The 20000-nt window shown below is 41.1% G+C and overlaps 1 protein-coding gene across 1 annotated transcript in view; it reads left to right on the top strand.

The window, feature by feature from the left end:
* The window catches only part of LOC123511114 (neuron navigator 2-like), a 38085-nt gene extending 19949 nt beyond the window's left edge, over window positions 1-18136 (top strand). The window contains 17 exon segments of the mRNA XM_045266737.1: window positions 1210-1516; window positions 2301-2581; window positions 3311-3394; window positions 5352-5433; window positions 6068-6279; window positions 9826-9987; window positions 10035-10126; window positions 10567-10714; window positions 11412-11553; window positions 12262-12461; window positions 13188-13355; window positions 13804-14039; window positions 14996-15104; window positions 15107-15167; window positions 15599-15722; window positions 16000-16419; window positions 16607-18136. Coding sequence (XP_045122672.1) covers window positions 1240-1516; window positions 2301-2581; window positions 3311-3394; window positions 5352-5433; window positions 6068-6279; window positions 9826-9987; window positions 10035-10126; window positions 10567-10714; window positions 11412-11553; window positions 12262-12461; window positions 13188-13355; window positions 13804-14039; window positions 14996-15104; window positions 15107-15167; window positions 15599-15722; window positions 16000-16419; window positions 16607-16760 — 2952 coding nt within the window. The 5' untranslated portion in view covers window positions 1210-1239 and the 3' untranslated portion in view covers window positions 16761-18136.
* Window positions 18137-20000: the final 1864 nt, after the last annotated feature.

The raw sequence follows: 20000 nt of genomic DNA, 5'->3' as shown, positions 1-20000 counted from the left end.
AGCAGGTGTGTGTGTGTGTGTGTGTGAGAGAGAGAGAGAGAGAGAGAGAGAGATTTTCTATTTGCGTGTTCCTTTTCTTTCTTCTTCTTCTTCTTCTTCTTCTTCTTCTTCTTCTTCTCCTCCTCCTCCTCCTCCTCCTCCTCCTCCTCCTCCTCCTCCTCCTCCTCCTCCTCCTCCTCCTCCTCCTCCTTTTTTCTTCTAAATATAGTTAATTTCCTTGTTCTGTTCAGTGTGTGTGTGTGTGTGTGCGTGCGTGCGTGTATGTGCATGTACGTGTGCGTGCATTGGGAGGAGCTGCTGGATTTTACCTGGTAATCTCCCATGACAGAATTGAAGGACACACACACACACACACACACACACACACACACACACACACACACACACACACACACACACACACTCAATTAAATGAACAATCAACTACAAAAGAAGAGCAGGAGAAGGAAGAGGAGGAGGAAGAAGAGATGACAAAGGAGAGGAGGAGGAGGAGGAGGAGGAGGAAGCAGACTTGTTGGACCTTACGAGGCTATTTTTGATAGGAAGAGGAGGAGGAGGAGGAGGAGGAGGAGGAGATAACACTATCACCTCACGCACATCTGGCACTCACATCCTCACACACACACACACACACACACACACACACACACACACACACACACACACACACACACACACCTGTTTGTTTGGTTTGCGTTTCTTTATTACTTTATTGCGTAACAGATTTGTGTGTGTGTGTGTGTATTGTTGTTGTTGTTTCTTTGTTATTGTTTTCGTTAATAAGAAAGAACAGAAAAAAAATGGAGAGGAAAAAAGAAGAGAGGAAGATGGAGAGGAGGAGGAAAAAGTGGTAGAGGAAGATGAGCAAAAAGAGGAGGAGGAGGAGGAGGTGGAGGTGGAGGAGAAGTAATAAGAATGGTATGTACTAGGAAGAGAAGAAAGAAGAAAAAGTGTAAGAGGAAGAGTTTGAGAAAAAAAGAGAGGAGGAAGACGAAGAGGAAGAAGATGTCACAAAAATAGTAATAGGAAGAGGAGGAAGAGGAATAAGAAAAGAACGAAACATGAAAGAAAAAACATTACATTACTATCATTATTATTATTATTATTATTATTATTATTACTCTTTATTATTAGGTGTTACAGTTATCACTACCATTATTAACAGTTGACCTAATTGTACCTAACTTCACCTCTCTTGACCTCTCCCAGCAGGCGTGGTGAGGCGTGACCCAGCTTGCCATGTCTGACCTCGGCTTCATCACCATCCCTCGCGGTCGCCGGCTGCCTCAGATCCCCGCCACCACCACCACCATCACCGCCAACAACCTCAATAACAACAACCACAATCACAACAACAACAACAATAATAACCTGAAGAATGGATACTTCAAGAACTTTAATAAAAATGGCTATTGTTTTAGTAATATTGGAGGAGGAGGAGGAGGAGGTAACTTGAAAACGCCTGTAATACCTATTGTTAATGGTGGTGGTGGTGGTGGTCATCATCTGGCGAACGGTGAGAGAGAGAGAGAGAGAGAGAGAGAGAGAGAGAGTATTACATCAAAATTCTGATCACACACCACACATACCATGTTCCAGATTACCAGAGAGAGAGAGAGAGAGAGAGAGAGAGAGAGAGAGAGACCCAGTCAGTTAAATTTGAAACGGTGTTGTCATCACTAAAACGCAACTAATGGAGAGAGAGAGAGAGAGAGAGAGAGAGAGAGAGAGAGACTTCCTACCTACCTACCTACCTTCTACCCTTTTTCCCACCCCACTCCATGCCCGTCAATCAGCGCCGGACACACGCCCTGCACCACGCCGCCTCATCTTTGCCCTGTGGAAGGCTCTGTGACGGCCTGACGGGGAAGGCTAGGCAGTATTTGGTGATAGAAGCGAGTGGCGGCAAACAGATGGTGCCTAACCCTCTCCTTCCTCTCTCTCTCTCTCTCTCTCTCTCTCTCTCTCACACACACACATGCGTACACGGGGCAGGAAGTCAAGTAAAGGTTCACACACCACGTACGCACATACACACAGACATACAGACACCCCGGGGCACGGAATAGCCAGAGGGAAGCCACAGGGATGAAAGTAAAACCAAAACTGACGTGATAATTTTTCTTTCTCTGCTCCTCCTTCTATCCTGAGTCACCTTCGCTCCTCCCACGCCCTCTGTATCCCCGCGGCGACGCCCCTCACACACCACACGCCCCACACACACACCACTCTCAGCTGAGCCATGGGAGGAGGCGCTGACAATGGAGTACTAACGTCGTGTTGTGGCGTCACCTCCTCAGGACGCGCTGTTCATGACGGATTTGCGACAATACGAGCTGGCGGGAAGAGAGGGCGGTCCTACAGCTCTCCTACGGTAACCCAGGACACCTCTACAGCCTCCCAGTGCTCCCATGGATGCTGCGGGCCAGGGGGAGGGCGTGGCTGGACCATGGAGCCGCTGTGGGAGGAGAGAGGAGAGGGAGGAACGCCTGCTGTGTCCCGCCGTGATCGTCCTCAGCTGCCGTGGTGGGAAGTGGCCACTCGGCGCTCTAGATACCGGTCATGTCCAGCCTTCTCACAGGTAACTATGTGTGTGTGTGTGTGTGTGTGTGTGTCAGTCTGTGTGTGTGTGCGTGTAAAGTGTGTCAGTATCTGTGCACGTGTGGGCTTGTTTATGTGTATACTTGTGTGATTGTGCGTGATTGCGTCGTATGCACGTGTTCATATGGGTTGTGTCTGTGTGTACATGTTGGTTTATTTTGCTTTAGTGTTGTACATGTGTGACTCTTTGTGTGTGTCTGTACGCACGTGTAAATACTGTCATTCATAGTGTGTGTGTGTGTGTGTGTGTGTGTGTGAAAAGAGAGTAGCTGGCGGTCACGAGGCCCAACATGTGATTCTGAGGACGGTTGAATTACACACACACACACACACACACGTTTCGGTAATTGAAGCTGAGAAGAAGATTAATGTTACAGTGGCTTTTCTTTCATAATAACTGTGTATTTTATTTGTTAATCATATTTTATTGTATTTCGTTGATTATTGCATTAGTTATTTTTATTCTTTTTCAATACAGAAAAACTGGCCAAAAATTTACCTGCTTTTGTTTTTATCTTTTATTTATTTATTTTTCAGACTATTTAACTGGTCAAGGGTGATAAAAATGTATATATAAAAGATACACAAAGGAATTATTCAAAGTAAAACTAATGGTGTATTTTGACATTAGTTATTATATTACTGTGTTAGTAATGGCAGTGTTTGGTGATCCAGTTACTAATGGTGAACTTAATGGTGGTGTTGACAGGCCAGTGTGGTGACAGCCCTAGAGCAGACCATGAACAGTGTCACCACCACTTTAGAGAGGCTGGCATCATCACCCGACCTCAAGGTGTGTCACTCGCTACACCATGGAACACTACTACACCCCTTCCTCTCTGCAACACTGTGTCACCCATTCTTCACTGCAACACAATTTTTATTCCTTTCACTGCAACACCATTTAACACCTTCCTCACTGCAACACCATATCTCAACACCTTCCTCACTGCAACACCATATCTCATCATCTTCACTGCAACATCATACTTTATTCCTTTCTACATCACCATATTTTACCTCTTCCTCATCTAAAACACACCTCAACACCATACCTCACCTTTCCTGACCTAAAAACACCTTGCAACACCATATTTAATTCCTTTCTTTTCATTGCAACATTGTACATTACCATTTCCTGACCTCAACACCCTGCAACACCATATTTAACCCCTTTCCTCTCACTGCAACACCATTTAAACCCCCTTCCTGACTTAAACACACCCTGCAACATCATATTTAATTCCTTTCCTCTCCCTACAACACCATTTAAATCCCTTCTTGACCTAAAAACACCCTGCAACACCTTATAAAAACCATCTTCTCACCCTCCTCTCACTGCAACACCACATTTAACCCTTTTTCTATCTCTCCAACACCATACCTCACTATTTCCTGACCTCAACACACTACAACACCACATTTAACCCTTTTCTTTCACTGCAACACCATATCCCACTATTTCCTCACCTAAATACTCATCAACACCTTATTTAACGCCTTTCCTCTCCTTGCAACACCATTTCTTCACCTAAGCACACCATGCAACACCCTTCCTTCTCATCTCACCCCCTTCACTGCAACACAAACCTCCCTACCATCAAGTACACACCTTATGATGCAGTTTGTCGTAAATGTGCATTGTTATGAAGTCGCTCTTTACTCTTTTGTATTCTATAAGATATTGCAATATTTGTTTTTCCCTTTTTTTATTATTTTCTTTTATTTCTTACTTATTTTTTTCTCGTCGCACATTTTTGTAAGCTTTTTATTTATTTATTTTTTATTTATTTTTCTCTCTTTCTACAGTCACCTACATTATTTTTTAGTCTTTCTACAGTTACCTACATTTTTTTAGGTTTTTTTCTGTCTACAATCATCTACTTTACAATCATCCATATATTTCTACAATCATCTACATTATTTTTACGCTTCAATTAATTTACTGGTACATTTTTTTCATTATTTTTGTGTCCTTGTAAGTTTTTCAATTGTTTTTATTCTAACTTCTGCCTTTGTTTATTTTGTTTAGATGTGAATTATCCAAAACTATTTTCTAAAGTCAAATTTATACATTGATTATCTTAAAAAACTCAAATTTCGTTCCTTTTTTTTTTCCTATTCCTTTTCTTTCTTTTGTTCATTTGCTTATCTTTCTCATTCTCTATCCTGTCCTTCCTTTACTTCATCCTATACATTGATTATCTTAAAAACTTGTATTTCTTTCCTTTTTTTTTTTTCTTTTCATTCTCTTGTTTATTTGCTTATTTATCCTATGCATTATATTTTCATTTTCTGTCTCATCCTTCCTTTCTCACTTTTCTCACCATCTTTTTTGTATTTCATCATTCCTCTCTTTCCTCTTTATTTCCTTTCCTTCTCCATATATCTTCTCTTTACCTTCATGTCCTCTTCTTCAATTTATCATTCTTTTATTCTATCTTCTTTTCCTTTATCTCTTTTCTCTTCTCATTATTTTTTTGTTTTATCTTTTCCTCTCTTGCTGTTCTCTTCATTTCCTTCTCTTTCTCTTTCCTCCCCATCCTCTTGTCTACCTACTACTTCTCTGATTTCTCCTCCTCCTCCTCCTCCTCCCATTTCCCTCCTCTTGTTTCCTCCTCATCTTCTCATCTCTTTCCTTCTCTTCTTTACCTCCTCATATCTTCCTCTTCCTCATCTTTTCTCCCTTCTCTTCCTCTCATTTCCTTCCTCTTTTTGTCTCCCTCCTCCTCTCTCTATGCTGATCTCAGGAGACAGAGGCAGCTGAGATCAGGAAGACAGCAGCAGTATTGAGGCAGCAGAGTTCAGCAGTGTGTCAGTCTGTCAGTTCAGGTGAGGTGCTGACTTGTGCTGGCTTGTGTTAAATTGTGCTGATGTATTTCCTCTAGTCCTTGTTCTGATTCTCCGTCAAACCTCGACTTGTTTCCAAAGGGTCAAGTTGAAGTGATGTGGGTGTTCAAGGGTGTTTTTGTGGTTCTAGTGGCAGATTAGCAGAGGCAGTCTTAAGAATGTGGCCAGTCATCTTTGTGGTCTTTGAAAATAGTTAGGTGATGTGATATGGGTTTATAAGCCATGCAACCACACGTAACTAGATAAACACACACATACACACACACATAACTAGGTAAAGACACACATGCACACACACACAGATAGCCAAGACCTGGTATCACTGATGGAGGATGGAGATTGACAAACAAGAGGACAGTACAAGAAGATCATGAAAAGTCAGTGTTTGAGGGACATTAAAAAGTTTAGTTCTTCACATAGGACGGTGGACATCTGGAACGGCTTGAGGGAAGAGATTGTAGCAGCAGAAAGTGTGCACAAGTCGAAAGAAAAGTTAGATAAAAGTAGATATGGAGACAGGTCACTTTAAGCCCCACTTGATCCCTGTAATATACAACTAGGTAAACACATTGACACCCACCCACCCATCCCTATCTCTCTCTCTCTCTGTCCACAGGTTACATCAGTCTGGAGCGACAACTCTCCTGCGACAGTGTTTCCAGCGTCACATCCACTGTCAGTGCCACCTCCCTCTCCTCATACGCCTCTCTGGGCTCCCACCCCCTCACCCCCTCACTCATGCCTCACTGCAACGCTCACCATAACCACACATCCCCGGACACTCTTAATGCTTCCCAAGGCCAGGCTAAGCTTAAAAAGAGAAGCTGGGTAAGACTGCAGCTTAAAATGGTGTAAAGCTTTTGTTTGTGTGTGTGTGCGAGTGTTTGTTTTGGTTCAGAAGATTTTGTAATGGTGTTTTGTGTGTATATATTTAAGTGTGTGTGTGTGCGTGTGTTTGTATGTGTGTGTAAATACAGTGTAAGATAGTTTAATATACTCTAATACACTTAGAATAATACACTAACTTTGTATCTTGTTTTAATATAACTAATACAACACCATATCTCTCTCTCTCTCTCTCTCTCTCTCTCTCTCTCTCTCTCTCTCTCTCTCTCTCTCTCTCTCTCTCTCTCTCTCTCTCTCTCTCTCTCTCTAAGTAGCTCACCTAACTTCCACTCAGGTAAGAAAATAATCACAATATTCCACCTCACCTGAACTTAATACAAAAAATACAAAAGAAAGCAATGGAAATAGAACCTTTATCTGTGCACCTTCATACCTTTACTCATTGATTATTGTACCTTTTGTCTATCCCATTCCCTGCCCAAAGAAATACAGACATTATGAAATTAAGACTTGTTGCTACATTAATTCTTCTCTTTAGCATCTCCAAGTAAGTTTTGAAATGTGATGTAAAATTTGGTAGTTTTTTTGAAATTGTATTAGTGAAGGAAAAATATAAGGTGTTATTTTTTTAGTTAAAGGAAGGGAGTTTTAATTAATGTTGAGTAATATGAAACACAAAAGAAGACAAATTGATGGTATAAAGGTAAATGAGGTTATGAATATTAGACTGGAGGAAAAAAAATGAAGGAAAAGAATAGAAAAAAAGCTAACTTAATTAAAAGATGAATAAATTATAATAAAACCTCAATTATTAAGCCATTTAAAGCAGGAAAAAAGAAATAAAAGAAAATTACAAAGAAAAAGGAAAAAGTTGATAAATAAGTAAAAAGATGATAATAGAAAAAGCTTAACTACAACAAATAAATCAATGAACTATCAAAACCCGATTACTAAGCCATTTAAGCCAGGAAAAATGAGAAAATAAAAGAAAAATACAAAGAAAAAGGAAAGAAATAGACAAATAAGTAAAAAGATGATAAAAGAAAAAGCTTAACTACTCAAAATAAATAAATAATGAAAAACTTAATTACTAAGCCATTTAAAGAAAGAAAAATGAGAAAATAAAAGAAAATACAGAAAAAGAAAGAAATAGACAAATAAGTAAAAAGATGATAAAAGAAAAAGCTTAACTACTCAAAATAAATAAATAATGAAAAACTTGATTATTAAGCCATTTAAAGAAAGAAAAATGAGGAAATAAAAGAAAAATAGAAAAGAAATAAACAAATAAGTAAATAACTGATAATAAAGAGCCTAACTACTAAACACCCTTATAAAGCCTTGCCAGATGCCCTTAAATGACCCTAAATGACCCCTTAAATGCCCTTGACCCTCCCCAGTGACCCCTAATTAATAGTCAGCCACAGCAGTTAACTCCCGCAGCTGTAAGGGCTAATCTCCTAACCCTCCACACACCCCTATCACCCTTAATGCCTCTATAATGGTACTCTTACCCTGCACTTACCACCACCATCACCACCACCACCATCATCATCATCATCATCATCAGTTGTTATTAAGATCTTATTCTGGGATACTTCTGCACCTCATCCTTACTTTTGAAAGGCTCTAGTTAAAGTGACATGAGTTTTTAAGGGTGTTTTTCTGGTTTTATTGATGTATTAACAAGATTTGTACATTATTGACAGGAGAAACAGTCTTGAAAGTAGTGTTGATGGGTTTTGAAGGGTGTCTTTATAGTTCTAGTGACAGTTTAACAAGTTTTCAAGAGTGTTTTTATAGTTCTAGTGACAGTTTATCAAGTTTTCTGTGTTATTGATAGGAGAAACAATCTTGAGAATCTGGCTTGTCATCTATGTGGCTTTTGAAAATAGTCTTGATGAAGTGACATGGGTATTTCAAGGGCATTTTTATAGTTCTAGTGAGAGTTTAACAAGACTTCTGTAATTAATAGGAGAAACAGTCTTAGAACATGTGTAATCATCTTTGTGACCTTTGAAAATAGCCATGATGAAGTGACATGGGTTTTCAAGAGTGTTGTTATGGTTGTAGTGACAATTTAACAAGATTTCTGTCATTAATAGGAGAAATAGTTTTGAGAACCTGGCAAGTCGTCTCTGTGGCCTTGGAAAACAGTTGTGGTGAGAGAGTAGAGTGTTTCAGAAGACAGATCTTAATATGGATTTGATAAGTAGTTTTATAATTGGCATTACTAATATCCTTTCTAATGGTTACTGTTTTCATCATTTTTGTCACTATTTTCATCATTGTTACCAACATTACTACACCATCACGACATTGGTATCATTAGTCACCATCACTGTCATCATCATCATCATCATCATCATCATCTCATCATTATCATTAACTTCATCATCTTTTTCTTGTGACATTAGAAGAAGATAGACAAATTGAACCAGTACATAACAATTAATGGCAATGTCACTTATTATCATTATTAAGACTTTATTTTTCTTAGATGATGCAAGGAACCTCATATATCAAGATAATTTTGTTTTATTTTTATTTATTTATTTTGATTTTGTTTTCGATAATCTAAATTTTTTTAATATACAATAATTTCTGGTATTAGTATATATTTTCTGTATCTCTTTATTTTGTTTCACTTTTAAGTTCATTATTTATTTTTTATTTGTTCATTTGTTCATTTACCTATCTATTTATTTATTTGTTTATTCATAGTATCTTTACTTGTATTTACGTGGTTCACAATGTTGTCTGCCACAGTGTGTATTGATGCCCAGTGTCCAGTGTGGAGTGTTCATGCTGGCACGACACAGATGAACACAACCATAACACACTAAAACACTCACAATTGATGGATAAGTGTGAATAACAACTCTACACAAACCTAACACTCCTATACTAAACACTAACACTTTCCAACACACTCAAACACTTGCATACTACACCACACATTGTAACATACACTGCATAATACACACTAAGCTCTTATATATATACTGGACACTAATACTTTTCAACATAACATAGATAGAGAAAAGCATGACACATAACATAACATAACATAACATAGACACTAAAGAATGGTGTGGGTTTTTTTTATTCTTTTCGTTGTTTTGCCTGTGTGAAATTTATCAGATTTTTGTTCTCATTTATTATTATTATTATTTTTTTTTTTTTTTTTTATGATTTTTTTTTTTTTTTTTGGATTCTTATCTATGTATCCACACTACACACATGTGACTGTTTTGAACACACATAAATGTACAAATACACACACAAACATGAAAACTATTTGAAACACACACACACACACACACACACACACACACACACACACACACACACACACACACACACACACACACACATATACAGAAACACCCACACACATGTAAACAATACAACAACACAAACAGGCATACAAGATTAATTTCTGAAAACACACACACATGCACTCACCCACACACCCATACATCCACCTACACCCACACCCACACCCACCCCTCCATCCACCCACAGCTAAGGAGTTCATTTCGCCGAGCATTTGGACGACATGGAAGAAAGCTGACCAAACAACAAAACGAGCTCGGGTCACCACCATCACCAGGTCAGAGGTCACACAGCATCCTCAATGACCTGCCCCTTCACCACACCGTTAATTCAGCCGTCAGACACCTCCCAGCCCTCCTGTACCACCACATCAGCCCCTACACCAGCCATCACACCAGCCCCCTCCTCCGTACTCTGCCTCCCTCCCTCGCAAGTCCCATTCCTCATCAGGGCTTCTCGGTACAGCAAGAAGGAACACTCTGCTTAAAAGGTGAGGGTTTAAGGGTGTTTGGGTGTTTATTGGTGATATTTTGTGTGTCTTTGGGTGTTTATTAGGATGTTTGGTAGTGTTTTAGGTGTTTGTGTGAGTGTGTTTGAGTTTTTATAGGTGATTGAGAAATAAGTTTGGGTGTTTAGAGGTGTTTTGGATGTTTTTGTGGGTGCTTTTGAGCATATCTGGGTGTTTGTGGTATGTTTGTGGTGTTTTGTGTGTGCCTGAGTATTTGTCAGGTGTTGCTTGTTGTGTTTGGATGTTTGTGGGTGTTGTTAGGTGTTTGGAGGTGTATTTGAGTGTTTTTTTAGGTGTTTATTTGGTGTTTTTGTAGGTGTTTGGGTGTTGCTCAGGCATTTTGTTGTTTATCACTGTCTTAAATTTTGTACATAACCTTCTCTTCTACTACTACTACTACTACTACTACTACTACATTACAGGAGTGCGCTGGAGGACAAGGAGGAGGAGGTGAGGCGTCTTAGGGATGAGGTGACAGAGAAGGAGAGAACACTTACCGACTGCAGGCTGGAACTTCTCTCGGCTCAACACCAGATACAGGAGCACGCCGACACCATTGGCAGACTGCAGGTGTGTGTGTGTGTGTTGTATTTAGAAACCCTTTGTTCTCCTGCTATGACTGTTTCTCAATGCCACAGAGATGATTAGCCAGGTTCTTAAGATTGTTTCTCCTGTTGATTATATGAAAATATTCTTAATTTGTCACTAGAGCCATGAAAAAACATCCTTAAAAACCATTGAAACTTTATCATATCTCTTTAAAGGCCACAAAGATGATAAGCCAGGTTTTCAAGAGTTCCTCCTGTTAATGGTATAGAAATCTTGTCAATCTGTCATTAGAACCATAAAAATACTTAAATAACTTCAATACTATTTTCAAAGGCCACAGAGATGATTAGCTGGCCTCTCAAGACTGTTTTTCCTGTTGATAGTGTAGAAATCTTGTTAATCTGCCACTAGAACCATTAAAACACCAATATAAACTTGTGTAACTTCAACTATAGACCCTTTGAAAGATAAGAAAAGTGTTTTAGAATATTATACTTTTCCCTTGCCTTCTTCCTCTTTCCTTTATCCTCCTTCCCTTCCTTACCTTACCTCTCTAGAACCATTCAAACACCCTTAAAAACCTGTATAACTTCAACTATAGACCTTTTGAGAGATAAGAGAAGTGTTTTAGAATATTACACCTCTTGCTTTCTCCCTCTTTCCTTCATTCTTCCTTCCTTCTCTCCTTCTGTCAGTAACCAGCGCCTTTCCTTCACAGGCTGAGGTGGCGGTACTGCGGGAAGAGAACCTACGCCTGGTGGGTGTGGTGAAGGGACAGAAGGGAACAGCAGCCGACCAGGTCCTTCCAGCCCTCACCCACACCCTCACTTCCCTTGCCATCTCCCCTTCACCCATCAATAGTAAGAGAGAGAGAGAGAGAGATTGTTTGAGAAGTTGAGTTTTTCATATGAGAGATGAAATGAGATAGATAAGTGAATAGAGAGAAAGGATAAGTAAATAAACAGAGAAAAAGAGAGAGATAAGTAAATAAAGAGAGAGAGAGAGAGAGAGAGAGAGAGAGAGAGAGAGAGAGAGAGAGAGAGAGAGAGAGAGAGAGAGAGAGAGAGAGAGAGAGAGAGAGAAAGTTACCACCCAAAATAAGTAATTCCCAACATTTCCCAGCTGAAAAAAGTAAAGAAAAAAGATGATACCCATTCTTAAAACTCAGACAGACCCCAAACACACCTAAACAGACCCCATATACACTCAAACAGACCCAAACACACCAAAACTCACCAAAACAGACCCCAGACACACCAAACTCACCCCAACACATCTCAAACACACATCAAACTCATCTAAACTTACCCAAACACACCACACCCAAACAGACTCAAACACCCTAAAAACAAACAAGACCAAACACCCCAAAATACATCAGAACACACCCAAATAGACCCTAAATAGACCCATACACACCCAAACCCAGACCCAAACTCACCCAAACAAATTTTAAACACACCCTAAAAACAAACAAGACCAAACATCCCAAAATGCATCAGAACATACCCAAACAGACCCATAACCCTTCCAAACAGACCCCAATTAACCCTTCCAACCCCCAACAGGAAGCAGTTCAGTCCCCCATGAGAACGGGCATGTGATGAAGGTGGTGGTGGTGTTAGGGGGCCAGGCCAGACCCTCCCCCACCACCCACACACCAACCCACCACCTGGACCCCTCCCACCTCACACACATTGGCAACATTACCGTGGGATGCAAAACTACTTGGCAACAGTTGGATACTATGGTGGTGAATACACTGAAGGTAAGTGGTGTTGTAGTGTGTTTTTTTGCAGTGTTGTGATTTTCTTTTTTTTTTTTTTTTTTATGTGTGTGTTTGTGTTCTGTTGTGTTGTTTTGGTATTATTGTTGAGGTGTTGCAGTGTTATGGTGGTGCTCTGGTGTTGTGTTTTTTGTAGTGTGAGGGTGGTGTTGTGGTGTTGGAGTCGTGGTGTGGTGTGGTTTTGCTCTGTTGGCTTGTGGTTTGTTGCTGTGGTGTTGTGGTGTTGCAGTCTTGGTGCGTTGTAGTGTTCCATTGTTTTGGTGTTTGAGTGTTGCGGTGTTGTAGTTTTTCTGGTGTAGTGATGTGGCCTTAAAAAAACAGTCATGGTGAGAGAGCAAACGATTTCTAAACACCTAAAACATAAGAAAAACACACCAACACACTCAAACACCCAAAAAATATACCATACTCTCTCTAAGCACCCAGAACACACCTCAAAACACCCGAAAACAAACCTACACACACCAACACACACTCTGTCCTTTGTAAATACCTAGAACACACCTTGAAACACACACAAAAAAACACCAACACACTCAAACACCCCAATCTACACACACCAACACACACTACACCCTCTCTAAAACACACCAACAAACACACACACTCACAAACTCACCACTCTCAAAACACACCAAGAATAGACACACACACACACTCACACACTCACAGCCTCACTTCTCTCTGACCTTTGACCTCTCCTGACAGGATTATGGCAACTCTATTGACCCTGTGTCAGCACTGGGACTGGATGCGAGTGCCTTAGACAGCTACCAAGTGGAGGAGGTTGTGTGTGGACCTACCCTGCCACGGCCTGAGCTGCTGCCCTATGGATACTGTGTGGGGGATGTGGATGCTGTGCTGGTGTGGCTGAAGGTGTGTGTGTGTGTACCAAATATTTTTACAAGATTGTGACACACCTCAAACACAACCACACTCACCCCAAAAACACCCACACACAACTACACTCTCCCAACACACACCCAAATACACACAAAAAACATGCAAACACACACAAGAAACACAACACTAAAAATGCCTATTAAAACACACCCACCACACACCCAATGCACCTAAACAAACCCAAACACCCCATAAAACACAATATACCCTTTCCTAATACCAAAAACACTCCAAAAATACTCCCAGCACACAGCCATGCACACCCAAACACACCCAGAAAAATATATACCCTTTTCCAACACCAAAAACACCCTTAAAACACACCAACACTCACCCAAAAACACAATATACCCTTTCCTAACACCCAAAACACCCTTAAAAACACCCAGATGCGTAACCAATCTCCAATCCTCCCCAACAGAATGCTAGTCACAAGAAAGAAGGGGAGGCAGTGGGGAGTGTCTCATCATCAGCACTAGCCAGCCTCACCCCAGCACCTTCCCTGAGACACCTGGCTGGCCTCCTAGTGGAACACAGGCGCCTGGTGCTGGCTGGACCCCCTGCTGTGGGCAAGACCTCTCTGGCTCACACCCTGGCTAAGTTCTTTGTGGTGAACGCTGGCCATGATGTGACAGAGGAGGCAGTTAAGGTGTTCAGGTGAGAGAGAGAGAGAGAGAGAGAGGAGAGAGAAATAAAACAATAGAGAGTAGAAAATAATAAGAAGTAACCAAATCATTAATTTATATTCCAGTTAGAGAAACAAGAAGTAGATTTGAACTGTAAAAAAAAACCATTTGTATCCATTCCTTTCCCTTCAGGGCAGTGGTTTCCAAACTTTTCTTGAGCGAGTGCCACCTGAAGGTCCCGTATAACACCACCTGGTTCCAGAAAAACTCCATTCCAGCAAATATCAATTTATTCACAAGTAAAACACACAAATAAACTAAAAACAAGGAACACAGTTAATTATAAAGTGAGGGATGCATCTGTTTCTTCTCCACCAGCTGATCAATGCCAGGTTACTATCTTGTTTAAGGCTTTTTTTTTTTTTTTTTTCTCCTGAGAAATGAATTTATTTAATTTAACTAAAAATTGCATATGATCCCAAAAGTACTCATGTACCACCTGGAAGGCCTTCATATACCTTTAGTGGTGCGTATTCCACAGGTTGGGAACCACTGCTTTAGAGTGACAATAGGAAGCAACACAACCCCAGTCAAAACAATACAAATTCCCTTCCCTTCCCTCTCCTTCCCTTCAGAATGATGGGAAATCAACACAAAAATCTACTTCCTTCTTTCCCCTTCAGAGTGATGGGAAGCAACACAAAAACCATTAAAACACTAATTCCCTCTCCTTCCTTTCCCTTCCCTTCCCTTCAAAATGTCAGGAAAGCAACACAAAAGCTACTTCCTTCCCCCTTTCCCCTTCAAAGTAACAAGAAACCAACACAAACACATCAAAACACTAATTCCTCCTTTTCCCTTCAGAGCAACAGGGAACAACACAAAAAACAAAAAAGTACCCTTCTCCCTTCCCCTTTTTCCCTTCAGATGACATGAAAGCAACACAAACCCATCAAAACACTAACTTCCTCCCCTTTTTCCCTTCAGAGTGACAGGAAACAACAGCCTGGATTTGTGTCAGCTTTTAGCAAACACTTGGCCGAGAGGGATGGCCACCTCCTCCATCCTCGGCCCCACCACCACCACCACCACCACCCCTGCCACACACCCAGCCCGGCCAGCCCCCTTGTACTGGTGTTGGATGACCTACATGCTGCTGGTGAGTGTGGGAGAGAGGGAGAGGAGCGTTGGGTGTGTAAGAGAATGAGGGAGTTTAGGAGAGGAGTGTTGGGTGAGTGTGAGAGAGTGTAGAGTGAGAGAGGAGTGTTTGTTTTAGATTTTTCCTCCATTTTCTTTTCCTTGTTAATATTTTTTTCCAAGATTTTGTTCATTGTTTATATTTTTCATGTTTTTTTATGAGTTTTTTTCTCTTTTTTCTTCTTTTATTGTGTGTTTTGTACTGTTTCCCTCTCTCCTGTTTTCCCTCCACATTTCTCCTTAATTTTCCCTCCAGATACCACTCTCTCTCTCTCTCTCTCTCTCTGTCTCTTCCACCTTTTTCCTCAAGGTTTCCCTCCACTTATTCCACCTCTACCTCTCCATATTACTCCATTTAGTTGTATTCTATTTCTTTTTTCTTTTTTTTAACAGGTGGAGTAGTGGAAACCCTAAAACGTTACCTGCCTTCCACTCTCCACTCAGGGCCAGCCATCATTGCCACCTGCTGCCCCTCCACCGCTCTCTCCACACGACTCCACATCCACTGCAATTTCAAGTAGGTGGAGGATCTCATTGTGGTGGTGGAGTGTATTTTGCTGTTATTGTTTTTGTGTTTCGTTTGTTGTTTTTTGTTGTTGGAAAAAGTGTGTGTGTGTTAGGTTTGTATATTCCCATCTTTTTCTTTTTTGTAAACCTTTGCTTGTTTTTCCTATCATTGCATTTATTCAGACCTCCTCCTCCTCCTCCTCCTCCTCCTCCTCCTCCTCCTCCTCCTCCTCCTCCTCCTCCTCCTCCTCCTCCTCCTCCTCCTCACACTGCTGCTGTGTCTCCAGGTGGGCGGCACTCACCCCGCAGCAGGAGCCAGTGCGTGGACTGTTGGGGCGTGTGCTGCGGCGGCGGGTGGCAGCGGCAGAGGCAGCAGCCAACACGCGGCTGCCGGACGCCCACCACCTGGCTGAGTGGCTGGCACGGCTGTGGCTGCACCTCAACACACTGCTGGCTGGCCACTGTGGGGCCGATGCTGCCCTGGGGCCCGGCCTGCTGTTGGACTGTCCCCTTGGCCAGGAGGAGACACAGGCCTGGTTCCTGGAGGTGTGGAACAGCCGGGTGGTGCCACACCTCCTGGCCACCATGCATGGTGCCGCCCCCCACCCCCCCAGCCTGGCACAGTCATGGACTGACCCCCTGGACTGGGTGCTGGCCACATACCCCTGGCCAAATAGTGTGGCCTCTGGACCAGACCATCTCACTAGGTAAGCTCTCTCTCTCTCTCTCTCTCTCTCTCTCTCTCTCTCTCTCTCTCTCTCTCTCTCTCTCTCTCTCTCTCTCTCTCTCTCATACATACACACATCAGTATTTGTTTCACTTACTGTAACATAATTTGAATTTCTAACATGCTCTAACTCAAAAGATGAACATTAACATTGAATCTCCTCACAGAATCTTGGTCTCGGACGTCCTGAGTTTGGTGAACAACAACAACAACAGCAGCAGCAACACCAACAACAGTAACAGTGACTCCCCCTCCTCCAGCACCTGCATCACCACCACCACCACCACCACCACCACCTCAACCTTTCAGAACAACACCTAAACACCTCATTTAAATTGGCTTGGTGTAGGTTTTTATTTATTTTATTCTATTTTAATGTAGGAAGAGAGATACTGACATAGGGCAATGAAAATAGAGACCTACTTAAGTGCAAGTCCCCAAAGTAAAGTAAAAATGAATAAATAATGGAGGATCTGTGTCACAAATACTGAGCTGCAGTCCTCAAAATTTCTTGCCGTGAAGCCAAAAGATAGAGAAGTATATAGTGTGTGCAAGTGTGAGGCAGATTGGAGGCAAGCTTTATTTCTGTGACACCTCCAAGCTAAGGTAAGGTGTGCAAGCTGGTGCTTATTACAGGTGTGTGTGTGTGTGTGTGAGAGAGAGAGAGAGAGAGAGAGTATTTTTGCATGTTTGTATTTTTATATGACTCAGTTTAGCTCATAGTCTTTTTTTAGTGTGTGTATGTCTGTGTGTGTGTGTGTGTCAGGAATTCTCCGAACAAATAATTTTAGCTGTGTTATTTGTTAGGCATTGAAGTATCCCTTAGAAATTACTCTTATTATTTATTATTATCATTATTATTTTTATTATTATTATTATTATTATTATTATTATTATTGTTGTTGTTGATAGTCATTATTGTTCTTATATATTGATTTATCTTTCTTATTTCACATTTTCCATTGAGATCATTAGTAAACACACACCAAGGGATACAATACTGTATTAATTCAACTCATAATATTTTTGTACATTGCTGTAGTGTAGAGTTAGTTAAGGCCACACAGGTCATGTACAGAGAGCCACCACATGTACCACTCACCAGTCAGTCAGTCAGTCAGGCAGTCACCAGTCAGTCAGTCAGTCACCAGTGTTCTTTTACGACAGTGTTACGAGTGGCGTCATCCAGTGCCAAATACCCACCTGTGTGTGTGTGTGTGTGTGTGTGTGTGTGTGTGTGTGTGTGTGTGTGTGTGTGTGTGTGTGTGTGTGTGTGTGTGTTATTGCTGGCCCCACACAGGTGTCTCGTTAATGGTGTGCCTCCTCCTCACCACCACCACCACCACCACCACTGCCTCAAAGAAAAAAAAAAAAAAAAAAAAAATCCATATTAGTTTTCCTTTTTACTTCACATGCTATTAAAACAGATTCCAAACCACCACCACCACCACCAACAACAACAACAACAACAAACAACAACATGCACCACCACCACCACCACCTTAGAAATTAGAAAGATCTTCCCATATCAGTTTTTTCTTTACTTTACATATTAGTATCACAGAATGTAGAGGCTTACAGGTGGTGTGTGTGTGTGTGTGTGTGTGTGTGTGTGTGAGAGGACTAGAGGCAGACCACCCCACCACATGTCTTCCCCCAAACCCAAAGATTATTTGTAATAAAACTAAACATTCTGAGTCGTCTGTGTTTTTGTTCTGCTCCCAGTACGTACTATGATAAGAAAGTTAGTACTACTTATACATAAATAGTGAAATAATGGCCTTGTATAGAAATAATTAACACTATTTCTACACTTAACAAAATAGTGGAATGGTGTCCTTGTGTGGAAAGGCTGTGATATTGTTATGCCCTCAGTACTGTTATAGAAGGAAAGTTCATACTATACATTAAGATATAGCTAAATAAGAGAGAGAGGAATAGTAGTTAATGCAAATAATTCTGAAGAGATATGTTGGGAAAATATATGATAGTAATAAAATGATAAATAATAATACAAAAAGGAACGAAACATGGACAGAAAAATATAAAAAAAAGTGAATGAATATATCAAAGAAAAAAATAATGGGTGGAGTGAAGGCAAGAAGGAAAGATATGCCTGAGTAAGGAAACATGTTAGACTGTGAATGGAAGAATGGAACAAAAGTGGTAAAGAGAGAAAGAAGCCTGAGTAATAGTGCTTTCTACGGATATTCAAAAGTGTTTGAAGTATGTTTCTTGCTCGTGTGGCGTGAAATACAGTGATTTAGAGGCTGTTTATGGCTTAGATAAGAGCTCAGTTTCCCTTCCAAATTTTCAAACTACGTATGCTCGAAACACACACACACACACACACACGTGTGTGTGTGTGAAATTGCCAATTTAAATATCTAGCATTTATCATTTCTATCTACATAAAGCAAATCACACAGCTCTTTCATAAATATTTTTGTAAAAAAAAAAAATAAGATAAATATATAGATGAAAGACACACGGCCGTCTTCATAATATATTGTTCCCTTTTAAAACTGATGGGAAATACCTAAATTATAGCAAACTAACATGAAAAAATAATTCGTAATGGTATGAATTGAGTGGTATGCAGCAGCAGCAGCAGTAGTAGTAGAAGTAGAAATGCAATGGTAAAATGCCGGCCAACTGCAGTGTTACTGCACCGCCAGACGCCAGTCCGCCAGACCGCCACCCGTCCCGGCCACCGATCCGCCGAGTGGTGCCGACACATTATTCATTCTTAGCGGTACGAAGCAGCAGAGTCCCGGCACAGACGCTAGACGGTACAAGCGTCAAGAGGTACCGGAAATGATGCCGGCACATTCAGTCGTACCAGTACAGAAGCGTCTCGCCGAGCTACCGCGGCTCGGCCGGCGGAATGAAGCAGCGGGCCAGTGGCACGCGCTGCTGGTACCGCGGTACCGACTACCGAGTGGCGGTACTGGTACTGGCCGCGCAGCACACTCAGTACCAGTACCAGTAGGAGCGTACCGAGACTACCGAGACGTTAATGGTACTGACACCTTACCGGGACGGCAGTCCCACGCGGCCGGAAACTGAAGAAAGAGAGAAAGAGTGGTATCACTGAGTCAGTTATCAATGAGTATTGACCATTGACCACAATTATTTTGTTTTTATTATCATGAGTACATGCATACATACATACATACATACTACATACACAAGAAGATAATCAATATGATGAAAATTTGGTAATGCATTATATATATCATAGACAGACAGACATAAAATGATGCAGCACTATGCCACGGTTGATGAAAAATAACGGCACTAACTACCCCTAACGGCCTCAGCCGTCAAGGACGAATGACCAAATCTATAGGGATGCTGACAGTTGACTTGACACCTTCCTCACACAACTGAGAGGCCCGCGTTCGATTCCTAAGCGGGATGAGATAATTTGGGCTTGTCTGTAATATTCGTACACTTAATCCTATGTGTAGTAGTAGTAGTAGTAGTAGTAGTAGTAGTAGTAGTAGTAGTAGTAATAGTAGTAGTAGTAGTAGTAGTAGTAGTAGTAGTAGTAGTAGT

This window comes from Portunus trituberculatus, chromosome 4, assembly GCF_017591435.1.
Source record: "Portunus trituberculatus isolate SZX2019 chromosome 4, ASM1759143v1, whole genome shotgun sequence".
Taxonomy (NCBI): Eukaryota; Metazoa; Arthropoda; class Malacostraca; order Decapoda; family Portunidae; genus Portunus; species Portunus trituberculatus.
The sequence above is the reverse complement of the archived record's forward strand: the minus strand, read 5'-3'. Positions and strand labels throughout refer to the sequence as shown.